This window comes from Hyla sarda, chromosome 2 (assembly GCF_029499605.1).
Source record: "Hyla sarda isolate aHylSar1 chromosome 2, aHylSar1.hap1, whole genome shotgun sequence".
Lineage (NCBI taxonomy): Eukaryota > Metazoa > Chordata > Amphibia > Anura > Hylidae > Hyla > Hyla sarda.
This window is the reverse complement of record NC_079190.1, coordinates 207,431,724-207,446,746: the sequence shown is the minus strand read 5'-3', so window position 1 is coordinate 207,446,746 and position 15,023 is coordinate 207,431,724. Positions and strand designations below refer to the sequence as shown.

At 41.8% G+C, this 15,023-nt stretch overlaps 1 protein-coding gene across 1 annotated transcript in view; it reads right to left on the bottom strand.

The window, feature by feature from the left end:
• IMPG2 (interphotoreceptor matrix proteoglycan 2) overlaps nt 1-15,023 on the bottom strand; it is a 100,747-nt gene that overhangs the window by 39,671 nt on the left and 46,053 nt on the right. Inside the window, exons 5-7 of the mRNA XM_056560535.1 lie at nt 5,620-5,786; nt 3,122-3,153; nt 2,797-2,820 (exon numbers count right to left, since the gene is read on the bottom strand). Of these exons, the coding sequence (XP_056416510.1) occupies nt 2,797-2,820; nt 3,122-3,153; nt 5,620-5,786 (223 nt within the window). The remainder of the gene's footprint in view (nt 1-2,796; nt 2,821-3,121; nt 3,154-5,619; nt 5,787-15,023) is intronic.

Sequence of the window (15,023 nt, the reverse complement as noted above, 5' to 3'; positions counted from 1 at the left end):
TAGGATCGCTAAAGTCCAAAAAAACTAAAAAGATTTACCGAATGTACCCGAATACCGAATGTATCCGAAAAAAACAACACGAATACCCGAATACCGAATGTATCCGAAAAATCTAAACCGAAAATATTGCCGAACCGAAATTTTTTTCCAAAACGAAACGAAATTAAACGAAAATTTTTTTAGTGCACAAGTCTAATACACACACATATATATATAAATATATATATATATATATATATATATATATATATATATATATATTACATACACATATATCATACCATTAAGATGAACCATTCATTAAACATTCAGATGAATTATCAAATTAATCAATAATAATAGCAATAATAATTATGGCATTGCAACAAATTTTATATCACATTCTCCTCTATTGAAAAGATAAATGTCCTGAACTCTTCACCTTGTTAATTTTATTTGTTTTCTTGGCATTATTCCTAACAGACTTCCCCCTAAATAAAGATTTCACTTTTTTTCCTGCTGGCTGAAAAGCATTTCACGGAAGACTTATTAACCAAATTACTTAATAGTTATGCAACTGTTATTCAACACTACAACAACATGCCACATTGTAAAGAAATGTTACATCTCTTAATGAGCAACAAAATAATTTTTTTGGCCGTTTCAAAGCACTTCTATGTTCACGGTCACAGACTTTGTATGGAAGGACACATGGAATGCCTACAGCTCAACCCTGTAACATGACATGCAATGGGGCTGCCGTGATATAAAAGTGAGGGCATACAAAGGCATAGCATAGGCCAAAAGCAGACTATGCATGCAGTAACATGGATTTGTTAACATGGATAATATGGCAATGAGGACTAAATTTCAAAAGTCAATCTCTCATAGAACATGCCCTTTAAAATGTTGTTTCATTTGTTAGCCTTCTTTCGTGTATGTTCTCTAAACATAGTAAGAATGGGTCACATTTACTTTAAAATATAAAGAATATTTCCAGACAGTAAGCTGAAAGATAATTAAATGTAAGGGGCACTACTGGCAACATGTTTTTATATCTCATTCAACATTAAAGGGGTACTCCGGTGCTTAGACATCTTAGCCCCTATCCAAAGGATAGGGGCTAAGATGCCTGATCGCGGGAGTCCCGCCGCTGGGAACCCCCGGGATCTTGCACGCGGCACCCCGTTTGCAATCAGGTCTGATTACCGACGACCACAAGGCCGGCGGCGTGTGACGTCATGTCTCCGCCCTTGTGTGACGTCACGCTCCGCCCCTCAATGCAAGCCTACGGGAGGAGGCGTGACAGCTATCACGCCCCCTCCCATAGGCTTGCATTGAGGAGCAGAGTGCGACGTCACACGGGGGCGGAGGCGTGACGTCACACGCCGCCGGCCTTGTGGTTGTCGGTAATCAGACCCGGAGCGAACACGCTCCGGGGACTGATTACAAACGGGGGGCCGCATGCAAGATCCCGGGGGTCCCCAGCGGCGGGATTCCCACGATCAGGCATCTTAGCCCCTATCCTTTGGATAGGGGATAAGATGTCTAAGCACCGGAGAACCCCTTTAAAGAGGTAGTCCAGCATAAAAAAAAAAAATATTTCTAAATCAATTGCATGTAAACAGCTATGCACCTTTGTATTATACTTTAATTAGGAAAGATGTAAGCTTTTTCCCAGCCACTCTATGGTCTCCACCCCCAAGAAGCTTTGTAGTTCAGCTGATTTCTTTTTCATGTTGTCTGCACTCAGCTCATGATTCCTCCCTTCCCTTCCCTTTTTGTAGACCACATGTCATCACTCTTCTATGCTGTGAGGGATTGCTTGACTATCCAAGACTGCCCCCTGAGCTGCCATCAGCTGCCTCAGCCTTTGTAGTAGCTGCACGTTATCACGTAATGACAGCCTAACAGAAGATGCAGCTGCTAGATGGAGGTGCCAAAGCAGTGTCAACAGATTGTCCTAAAGCACAGTGCAGACAATGAGAAGGATGGTGGAAGGGAACAGTGGGAGGGAACTTTAGCACAGGGCTAGGAGACTCCAAAGGAGAAATGCATCATGGTAATTGTAGTCATTGAGCGGGAACAGATGAGAAATTGGACTTCTTTTTTCAATAAAATAGCATGTGGAGCATGTAAATCAAGCATATACACAAGTGCATTCCTATTTTTTTTCTTTTTCATTTTTTTATGGATTGCTTGTTTTTTCAGTTAAATTTTACATTTTTTTGTCACTTAGTTACTATGCATGGACAATATTGTTCAACTTATTTAATGCTGAATACAAATGTTTAGTCACTGGTGTAAACACATTGCCATATCACAGTCATAAGCATCAGTAAAGTCTGCTCAAAAACTGCAATAATGATCAAAATTCCTTGGAAAGCAAATTTTCAGAGAAAGCCATAGCACAGCGCTGCACACACAGACGTGGTGTGTGCACAGGCCTTAATGGTAACTCCTCATGCAATGCTTATGGCTTCATTATTAAAATCACTTATCCAATAAACCAATTTGAATTGGCATCATATATAAGCTGAACAATGTATTTTCACTGGGCTATGTATTTTTCCCAGTCTTAAAGAAAAAATAAAGGCCCTTAATACTAAAAAATATATATTAATAATGATTGTACACAGAGCCATTCTATTACATGCTCCAGCTGCTTAGGATGCTTTTTATGGTATGTTTGTCTTGGGCCACCACAAGCATGTAAATTTAGCATAAATGGACATTAGTTATTTTTTCATCAAAAAGGCTAGCTACCGACACTGTAAATATGTATTAGACTAACATGTAAGTAACACAGTAACTTACCCACATGTCCAATCATTGCAAGAACTTAAAGCAAAAAAAATTAAAAACCAGCAGACATTAATAATGAATAATGATGGCATCATAGAATTGTGTTACATGTTATAAAGTTTAAGGAAAAAACATGTTGAAGACTTCAGTAGGGTAAAGGCGGACACTTATAAACTATTAATACAGAGTGGGTCAAGGGATGATTAGAATAGAAATAAAGCTTTTTTTTTTTAAGGATAAAGTAAGCTCTTTTTACTTGTCATAGCTATAATAATAGTTGCTGTATTAATAATAATGTCATTTATAAAAAATGTACTTGTACTTTGTAGTGACATACCTGGTTGCTGCATGTTTATTCATAGTGAGTTTCTGGAAGAGAATAATTATAGTTAAGAACTTAGCTAGTGTGGTGTAGAACAGCTTTCGGTACAAAATGTAAAATAAATATAAATGTAATTTTAATTGGAAAAATTTTAATTTAATAATTTCTACCCACTATCCAATAAATAGCACAATGGCACACTTGGTTTGGCCACACATGTATGCTAATTTCATTGGTTAGAAGACCCCTTAGGCACAACTTATCTTCCTAAGGGTACTTTCACACAGGCCTGTGGAATTTCCACAGCATATTTGCTACCATTGACTTCAATGGGTCAGCAGAAAATCCGCAATAGAGGCAGATTTGCAGATTTTTCTTCGGACCCATTGAAGTCAATGTAGCAAAATCCGCAGGTAATCCGCCCATGTGAACGTATGCTTACAATGGATCCAGCTAAAATCTGCAGATTCAGCTAAGTTTTGGCTATTTATTTCCAATAGGTTGCCTTAATAGAAATGCTTGCCTTACCCTGTAGATAGTTGTCTTCAGCTACAACATGCCTCCATTGCCTACCCACATAAACATGCATGGCAGATAGAGATGGAAATAAGAATTCTTTCTTACCTCTAGATTTTTCCAGAATACTTATTGAGATTTCAAATTTAACATGTGCTATCCTTCTTTTCAACTTTCCTGCCATTGGAGGACTGTGTGGTTGGCTCATGCACATATAATCATTAGCTGATGCCCGCCAACCAAATTTCTGCCCCCATCCAAGGTCAGGAAGTATATTTTGTAACAGGCTGTACTGTTTACTTATGAACCCAATTGTCAAAAACATTTATAAATGACCCATATACAGTCATGGCCGTAAATGTTGGCACCCCTGATATTTTTCTAGAAAATGACGTATTTCTCACAGAAAAGAATTGCAGTAGCACATATTTTGCTATACACATGTTTATGCCCTTTGTGTGTATTGGAACTAAACCAAAAAAGGGAGGAAAAAAAGCAAATTGGACATAATGTCACACCAAACTCCAAAAATGGGCTGGACAAAATTATTGGCACGCTTTACTTAATATTTGGTTGCACACCCTTTGGAAAAAATAAATGAAATCAGTCGCTTCCTATAACCATCAATAAGCTTCTTACACCTCTCAGCCGGAATGTTGGACCACACTTTTCATTTGCAAACTGCTCCAGGTCTCTCTTATTGGAAGGGCGCCTTTTCCCAACAGCAATTTTAAAATCTCTCCACAGGTGTTCAATGGGATTTAGATCTGGACTCATTGCTGGCCACTTCAGAACTCTCCAGCGCTTTGTTGCCATCCATTTCTGGGTGCTCTTATGTTTGGGGTTATTGTCCTGCTGGAAGACCCAAGATCTCAGACGCAAACCCATCTTTATGACACTGGGCTGTACAGTGTGACCCAAAATTCCTTGGTAATCCTCAGATTTCATGATGCCTTGCACACATTCAAGGCACCCAGTGCCAGAGGCAGCAAAACAACCCCAAAACATCATTGAACCTCGACCATATTTCACTGTAGGTACTGTGTTCTTTTCTTTGTAGGCCTCATTCCGTTTTCAGTAAACAGTAGAATTATGTGCTTTACCAAAAAGCTCTATCTTGGTCTCATCTGTCCACAAGACGTTTTCCCAGAAGGATTTTGGCTTACTCAAGTTCATTTTGGCAAAATGTAGTCTTGCTTTTTTATGTCTCTGTGTCAGCAGTGGGGTCCTCCTGGGTCTCCTGCCATAGCATTTCATTTCATTTAAATGTCAACGGATAGTTCGCACTGACACTGATGCTCCCTGAGCATGCAGGACAGCTTGAATATCTTTGGAACTTGTTTGGGGCTGCTTATCCATCATCCGGACTATCCTGCGTTGACACTTTTTATCAATTTTCTCTTCCGTTCACACCCAGGGAGATTAGCTACAGTGCCATGGATTGAAAACTTCTTGATAATGTTGCGCACAGTGGACAAAGGCAAATCTAGATCTCTGGAGATGGACTTGTAACCTTGAGATTGTTGATATTTTTCCACAATTTTGGTTCTAAAGTCCTCACACAGTTCTCTTCTCCTCTTTCTGTTGTCCTTGCTTAGTGTGGCACACAGACACACAATGCAAAGACTAAGTGAACTTCTCTCCTTTTTATCTGCTTTCAGGTGTGATTTTTATATTGTCCACACCTTTTACTTGCCCCAGGTGAGTTTAAAGGAGCATCACATGCTTGAAACAATCTTATATTTCAACAATTTTGAAAAGGTGCCAATAATTTTGTCCAGCCCATTTTTGGAGTTTGGTGTGAGATTATGTCCAATTTGCTTTTTTCCCCTCCCTTTTATTGTTTAGTTCCAATCCACCCAAATGGAATAAACATGTGTATAGCAAAACATGTGTTACTGCAATCCTTTCCTGTGAGAAATACTTCATGTTCTAAAAAAATTTCAGGGGTGCCAAAATTTACAGCCATGACTGTAAATAATATTTTAGTCATTTACCTCCATGACTAACTTGTGATGATCATCTGATTGACTGAAATTCTCAGCGATCTCAAATATTGGCATTGTGCCCTCTTCACACAAATGCATCCAGTGCTGATACTCTGCTTGGTCCGGAAGTCGATCCCAAAATATCTTGAAAACCTCCCAAACTGTTTCTTGGCAAACTGTACAAACACACAATAACAAAGAAATGCTTGTCATAGCTGAACACAAACAACAGTAAATGAACCCTATTAGATGGGGTTAAGGGTATTTTATTTATGTGCTTGTAAGAACATTGGGGTCAACTGTGATGAAATACACCAAAAATGGGTGGTTTCATATTCATCTGTTAATAATTCGCAATTGTCTAAATAATAATAAACAGTGCTATTTTTTTCCAATATTGTATTTTGCAGATCTACTACATCGGCTTAAAAGAACACATCGTGTGCATTGTACAGTTGAAATTTAAAGAGATCCTCCTTTTAAAAATAATACTAAACCTAAGATAATGAATTACATGGTACAACTGCTGTGAAGCTTCTTTTTCTCTTCATACGTGATAGCAAATTGTCAATCCAGCTAATGTAATTAGCATTCTCATCTCAAAACCAGAAGTATCATGCACAAATACTCCGGCCCTAATACATCTTATCCCCTATCCAAAGGATAGGGATAAGATGTATGAATGTGGGGGTCCCGCCGCTGGGGACCCCCGTATTCTGTCATTCCGCACCCACCTTTGTAAGCTCTCGGCAACGCTGAATGCTCCGACTGTAAAGCGTGACGACCATGGGGCCAGAGTATCGTGACGTCACGACTCCGCCCCGTGTGACTTTTTTCCCCCTCAATGCAAGTCTATGGGAGGGGGCGTGACAGCCCTAATAGGGGATAAGATGTATTAGGGCCCCCTCAAAGCGTACCTGTCAGATCACCCAAGAAAAACTAAACTATTATATGTTGCTCAGTATCTCATCCTAATCATGTACATATCATTTTTATGTGTCTATGACCTAGATTTCTCTCCGAATTAGCTTTATTTCTGAATTACCTTAATGTTGTCCCTTTCTTCTCTCCCCTTCCCTCACTCTCCTCAGTCACTGGTCTTGGGAGTGAGCATCTGTAACCATTTCCTTTCTGGTTTTATGCTATATACACACACTGTGTGCTTTCAGCTTTTGCAAAACTACAGCCTCCAGCATGCATCCACACATCCTTTGAGTTGTAGTTTTTCAACAGCTGGAGGAATATGATTGGTAAAACTCAGATTTACAGCAGTATTGCTGCAGGCTGTGTTCCTCCTACTGTTGCAAAACTACAATTCCCAGCATGCCAACACATCATTTGGCTGTGCAGGCATGCTGGGAGTTGTAGTTTTGCAACAGCTGGAGGCATATGATTGCAGTCCCCCTGTATTAGATACACACACATACACACATTGGGGGAGATTTATCAAAACCTGCCCAGAAGAAAAGTTGCTGAGTTGCCAATAGCAACCAATCAGATTGCTTCTTTCAGTTTGCAGAGACCTTTTTAAAAATGAAAGAAGCGATCTGATTGGTTGCTATGAGCAACTCAGCAACTTTTCCTCTGGACAGGTTTTGATAAATCTCCCCAATTGACTTAATTTATTCATACACATGCACATTACCTAGACAACACAGATTTACACACATAAATATATATCCACACATATATATATACATGCAGGGACACTTACTTTTGAAACAAATAAATCCTCCATTCAGTCACCAGCTTTTTTCATCATCTGCTCACAGGCAGCAGTGTACTCCCGCCCCTCCCCCCTTCTCCTCACACAGGAGACTGTGAAGTAAACCCAGACAGTGAGGGAGCCGATCACAGCAGCTTTAGATCTGCAGACCTGTCAATCATGAAGTGCGTCCATGACCTAGGTGATGACGAGTGGACACAACCAGGCTGGTATGTATCCCAGGAGGCAGGGAGGCAGTTTTCTGACTGGCTTTTTCCGATTTTTTTTTTTTTTAACGAAAGCAATTGCAAAACCTATTGGTTTTGCATGCTTTACCACATATCAAATTTTTTTATATCTGACAGTGCCCATTTAAGATCGACGGGGGTCCAACAGCAAGGCCCTGGATTTCTTTCTGGGAGCGGTGTGAGTCACCCCCGCACGAAGCGGTGGCCGACATGCCCCCTCCATATATCTCTATGGGAGATCCGTTCGGCTATCTTCGGCTCTCACATAGAGATATATGGAGGGGGCGTGTCAGCCGCCGCATAGTGCGGGGGTTCACATGCTCTGTTACCGGAGAGAGCCAGGGAGATCACAGGGGGTCCCAGAAGTCTGACCCCCACGATCTAGTACTTAACCCATATCCTACGGATAAGGGATACGTTTTTGTTCATGATACTCCTTTAAATGGGCACTGTCTCATAAAAAAAAAAATACTTTTGACATCTTGTAGATATATGTCAAAGGTTTTCATTGTTGAGTGTTTAACCCCTTTAGGACTCTTAACGCTTAAGGAATCATAAAGCTTTATGTTTTCCACCTACAGACCCATATGAGGGCTTGTTTTTATGAACTACCAATTTTACTTCGTAATGATATCAGTAATTTTACCAAAAAATCTACAACAAAACCAAAAAAATAATAATTTGCGCAATTTTGTGAATTTTGGGGGATTCAGTTTCTACACAGTGCACTTTTCTGTGAAGATGACACCTTATTTTTATTCTGTAGGTCCATACGATTAAAATGATACCCAACTTATATAGGTTTGATTTTGTTTTACTACTGTTAAAAAATTACAACTTTTTGCATGAAAATTAGTATGTTTAAAAATGTCCTTTTCTGACCCCTATAATTTTTTTATTTTTCCACATACGGGGCGGTATGAGAGCTCATTTTTTGCACTGTGATCTGAAGTATTTATCAGTACCATTTTTGTTTTGATGTGACTTTTTGATCTCTTTTTATAAATTTTTTTAGGGTATACAAAGTGACCAAAAAACGCAATTTTTGACTTTGGAATTTTTTTACGTGTACACCATTGAACGTGCAGTTTAATTAACATTATATTTTTATAGTTCAGATATTTACGCACGCAGCGATATGTTTATATTTATTTTTGTTTGAATTTTTTTATTTACAGGAAAAGGGGGTGATTACAATTTTTATTAGGGAAGGGTTAAATCACATTTGTTAACAATTTTTTACTTATTCTTTACACTTTTATAGCCCTCATAGGAGACTATAAAATTCAATCTTTTGATTGCATACACTGATCAATGCTATGCCATAGCATAGCATTGATCAGTGTTATCAGTGCTCTGCTGCTCCAGCCTGGATCTAAGGCATGGAGCAATAGAGCGACGATTGGACGGCAAGGAGGAAGGTAGGGACCCTCTTCCCATCCTCTCAGCTGATTGGGACACCACGGTGGTCCCGATCTGTTCCACTGAGCTGCCGGGAAGCATTTTTTTCCCTTCCATTTAGACGCGGCAATCAACTTTAATCGTTGCGTCTAAGGGGTTAATACCGAACATCACCCTGATCGGTGATGTACGGTATTAGTCATGGGTTCTGGCCTTTGATAGCCGCCGGGACTGACCCGCTTTGATGCGGGGTCAGCTCGTGAAACTGCATCATAGCAGGGGAGCGGGCGCAGGGCATACAGGTACTTCCTACATTCTTAAGAGGTTAAATTTTGACTGATAGCTAGAATAAGCTAGGAGAAGAACGGACTTTGTGAGACAAGCTTACAATGTAAGTCTATGGGATTGTCTCGGACAGCTGCGCTTTTCTCTCCGCTAACAATTGGTGGAGGTCTGAACACTTGACCCCGACCATTCAAAACTTTTGACAAGGTTTAAAGGGGTACTCCACTGAAAACATTTTTTTTTTAAATCAACTGGTGCCAGAAAGTTAAACTATATATGTAAATTATTCCTATTTTAAAATGTTAATTCTCCCAGTACTTCTCAGCTGCTATGTGTTCCACATGAAGTTCTTTTCTTTTTGAATCTCCATTATGTCTGACCACAGTGCCGTCTGCTGACACCTCTGTCCATTTTAGGAACTGTCCAGAGCAGGAGGGTTGCTATGAGGATTTGCTCCTACTATGGACAGTTCCTAAAATGGAAAAAGGTGTCAGCAGAGAGCACTGTGGTCAGACAGAAAGGAAATTCAAAAAGAAAAGAACTTCCTGTGAAGCATATAGCAGCTGATAAGTAGTGGAAGGGTTACGATTTTTTATATAGAAGTAATTTACAAATCTGTTTAACTTTCTGGCACCAGTTGATTTAAAAAATGTTTTCCAGCAGAGTACCCCTTTAACCCCTTAAGGACTCAGCCCATTTTGGCCTTAAGGACTCAGACAATTTAATTTTTACGTTTTCATTTTTTCCTCCTCGCCTTCTAAAAATCATAACTCTTTTATTTTCATCCACAAACTAGTATGAGGGCTTGTTTTTTGCGCGACCAGTTGTCCTTTGTAATGACATAACTCATTATATCATAAAATGTATGGCACAACCAAAAAACACTATTTTTGTGGGAAAATTAAAAAGAAAAACGCAATTTTGCTAATTTTGGAAGGTTTCGTTTTCACGCCGTACAATTTACGGTAAAAATGATGTGTGTTCTTTATTGTGAGGGTCAATACGATTAAAATGATACCCATTATTACATACTTTTATATTATTGTTGTGCTTAAAAAAAATCACAAACTTTTTAACCAAATTAGTACCTTTATAATCCCTTTATTTTGATGACCTATAACTTTTTTATTTTTCCGTATAAGCGGCGGTATGAGGGCTCATTTTTTGCGCCATGATCTTTTTTTACACTTGAATAGTCCCCATAGGGGACTATTCATAGCAATACCATGATTGCTAATACTTATCTGTTCTATGTATAGGACATAGAACAGATCATTGTTATCGGCTATCTTCTGTCCTGGTCTGCTCGATCTCAGACCAGAGCAGAAGACGCCGGGAGCCGGAAGCAGGAAGGTGAGGGGACCTTCGTGCGGCGTTATGAATGATCGGATCCCCGCAGCAGCGCTGCGGGCTATCCGATCGTTCATTTAAATCGCGCACTGCCGCAGATGCCGGGATCTGTATTGATCCCGGCACCTGAAGGGTTAATGGCGGACGCCCGCGAGATCGCGGGCGTCAGCCATTGCCGGCGGGTCCCTGGCTGCGATCAGCAGCCGGGATCAGCCGCGCATGACACGGGCATCGCTCCGATGCCCGCGGTTATGCACAGGACGTAAATGTACGTCCTGGTGCGTTAAGTACCACCGCACCAGGATGTACATTTACGTCCTGCGTCCTTAAGGGGTTAAGGAAATTGCAAAAGAAATTTCAAGCGACAGGTACACTTTAAGCACCTATAATAACATGAACATTTTTAACACATAAAAATACACGAAATTGCATATCAAACCTCATACTTAGCTCCTATAACTGTCTGAGGAGTGCTACAGTGAACTGAAAAGTACAGTTTCTTGTGAGTCGGAGGCCTTGGGCAACAGTCTACTTTACCCTTCCTTTAATTTGGTTTTGTAAACAGATGATTTATGTTGGCTTTATTTATATTTTTGTGTTAGAGATACACTGTCTGAAAAAAAAAGAAAGATTGTGAACCATTGGACAAGCATATCACTAACAACAACTCTTCAGCCAATGGGAGACCTGACATTAACTTGAAAGAAGAAAGAGGACAGAGGGTTAAAAGCCTTCCATTGCTCTTTTTTACTGCCATACCACCCATAGTTTGGAAATAAATGATCTTTCATAGGGAACATCTTTAGGCTAAGTTCACAAATTGTGAAATTAAAGCCAAAAAATGGTAGTAAAATAGGAATGAAAATCTGTCTTTTTATCTTATTACTAGCTGAGTACCCGGCGTTGCCCGGTTTTCCTTTCTAATCCTTGTTGGGGAGGAAAATAAACAAAGGAGGAAGCTTTTGACTTCATATCCCGTCCTCATATATTGTTGTCATATCCCAACCCCATATCTTGTCCTCATATCTCAACCTCCTATCCCGTCCGCATATCTCGTCCTCATATTCCGACCTCCTATCCCGACCTCCTATCTCGTCCTCATATCCCGACCTCCTATCCTGACCTCCTATCCCGTCCTTCTATCGCATCCTCCTATCCCGTCCTCCTATCCCATCCTCCTGTCCTCCTATCCCGTCCTCCTATCCCGGTCCTCCTATCCCGGTCCTCCTATCCCGGTCCTCCTATCCCGACCTCCTATCCAGTCCTCCTATCCAGTCCTCCTATCCAGTCCTCCTATCCAGTCCATCTATCCCAACCTCCTATCCCTTCCTCCTATCACGACCTCCTATTGAGTCCTCCTATCCTGTCCTCCTATCCCGACCTCCTATTCCGACCTCCTATCCCGGTCCTCCTATCCCGACCTCCTATCCCGTCCTCATATCCCGACCTGTAATATGTGTACCAGGTATTGAAATATATCCAGCCGTACAGAAGTTATGTGAGAAAATACATTTCCCATTGATTTGCATGGGACTTTAAACAAAAACCCCGACACTCACAAATGGGGGTAGTTAAGGGTTAAATTAACTATTCTATATTTTAAGTGGACATATAAGTAACATGTGACCAAGTATTATCGAAATATCTCCAGCCGTTTGGAAGTTATGTAGTAACATATATTTCCCATAGACTCGAATGGGACTTTAAACATAAGCCCCGCCCCTGGCAAATGGGGGTGAGTAAGGGTTAAATCACCTATCCTATGTTTGTTGTTGACATATAAGTAACATGTGTGCCAAGTTTCATGTTAATATCTTTAGCCGTTTGAAAGTTTTTGTGGAACATACATACATACACACACACACACACACACACACACACACACACACACACACGTTGAGTTTTATATATATCTATATATATATAGATGTGTTTCTTAAATGGGTATTCCAGGAAATTTTTTTTTATTTGACTATGCTACAGTGGCTGTAAAGTTAGTGTAGTTTGTTGTTCAGGTCTCTTCTTTACCCTTCTCTTTCTTTTTTCTCCTAGGTCTCAGGGATGTTGGTGGATTGCTCCCATACTGTCTCGGATGCCCTGGAAAGCCCCTATGGTTCTGAGTGAGTACCCTGGCGTACAGCAGTTTCACACCTTTCTGATCCCTCATGGCTAAGTGTGTCTCCCTGAATGTGAAGGGTCTAAACACCCCTACTAAACGGCGCCTGCTTGAGAGGGAACTTGTGGCCCTGAGGGCGGATATTGTATACCTTCAGGAGACACATTTTGACAGGACTGGATCGTTTAGCTTCCTCACACACATGTACCCACAGGCCTATGTTGCTTCCTCAGATAGAAAGGTAGCAGGGATGGCCATCCTGATTTCTAGATTGTGTCCCTTGCAAATCTCCTCCACCTATGCTGAGCCGTTCGGTCGGTTTGTGATAGTACAGGAGTCCTTGGGGGGTAAACAAATGCTTCTCTGCAACATATATGCCCCTAACACTACCCAGATCCCGTTTTTACTTCATGTTCTCGCACGTCTGCATACCTATCCTCCTGCGGCCTGGCTCCTGGGTGGGGATTTTAATCAGTTTTTTTCTCCCTCTGTGGATCGCCACTCGCTTTCGGGCTCCCTGCCGTCCCCCCCTCAGCTACGCTTATCTACGCTTTTTCGATGACTGATTCGTTCGGCTGGACTCTATGATTCGTGGTGTATTAACCATCCCTCAGACCGTTCTTTCTCTTTTTACCCGCATCCTCACAAGACTCATACCCATATTGATTACCTTTTTGGGAACCTCCCTCTAGTGCGCATGCTCTCCTCTGCTTCCCTCGAACCTATCTGTCTGTCTGATCATGGCCCTGTCCTGGTCTCTTTTTCCCGTTTACCTCTCCTGTCCGCCACTGCCACTGGCGTCTCAATGACTCTTTGCTAAAATCCCTTCCTTCTCGGGATTCAATCTTGACGAGCATCACTGATTATTTCACAACTAATGAGGGCCATTTTGTGGGAGGCTCATAAGCCGGTGATCAGGGGCCATTGTATAGCTTTGAGCTCCAGACTGAGGCGTGATGCCCTGGCTCACTCCCGAGAACTGAAGGCGGAGATCTCTACTTTGGAAACCCTCTTACTGATGACCCTCTCTCTCTCGGTGCTGAGGCGCTTGGTTGTGGTGCGGTCTAAACTGCGAGATCTGGCCCTCCATAAAGTGGAACGGCAATTGCTTTTTGCCAAACAAAGTTTTATGAAAAAGGTAACAAAACTCATACTATGCTAGCTAGGCGTCTGCGTGAACGCGCGGCGGCTCAGACCCCCTCCGCACTGAGAGACTCTACGGGTACCCTTCACTATCACCCTGACTCTATCTCCCGCCTTTTCCGGGAATACTACTCCAATACTACTCCAACCTGTACCTTCTCAGCTTCCCGTGGACCCGGGGGAGAGGGCCAGGGCATTGGACACCTTTCTTTCCAAATGTAGATTGCCGACTCTCTCGACGGCAGACCGGGAGTCTCTCAATGCCCCGATCACTCTCGAGGAATTGACGGACATATTTAAGTCCTTGCCGGCGGGGCGCTCCTCGGGGCCTGATGGCTTTACTTACCACTATTCTTCTGTCCTCATGCCCAAACTTCTCCCTCTATTCAATTCCTTTTTGAGTGGTAGTGGTATCCCGCAGTCCCTCCTGCATTTCTTAATCACACTGATCCCTACGTCTGGGAAAGATCCCCATGATTGCTCGAGTTATAGACCCATAGCTCTCTTAAACACTGACCTGAAGCTGTTTTCTAAAGTGCTGGCTAACCGCCTTTGTGCGTTTATGCCTACCCTCATACATAAGGATCAGGTCGGTTTCATCCCCCGTAGACAGGGTGGTGATAATACAAGGAGGGTGGTAGACCTCATTGACTTAGTGAACCGGAGATCTGAGCAGGCCTTGATTCTGAGCTTAGATGCTGAAAAGGCCTTTGATAGGTTGGGTTGGCCATTTATGTTCGCCACTCTTCAAAAATGTGGGATCACTGGCAATTTCCTTACGGCGCTGCGGGGTCTCTATGCCACCCCACTGTTTCCCTTAAACTCCCGTCTGCCTCTCCCATTACTATCCATAACAGCACCAGACAGGGCTGTCCGCTGTCCCCTCTGATCTTTGCCCTCTGTATTGAGCCGCTGGCTGCTTTGATTCGGGGGGACCGAGATATTTCTGGGGTGACCCTTCATGACAGGACCTTCAAGATTTGCCTCTTTGCGGATGATATCTTGCTTACCCTTACTAACCCCCTGATGTCTCTGCCCTCATTGCATAAACTCCTACATCTGTATGGGCGGGTATCGGGCTATAAAGTCAACCTCTCAAAGTCTGAGGCGATGCCTCTTAATCTCCCTCCTCCTGTCCTGACCCTCCGGGCTAATTTTTCTTTTC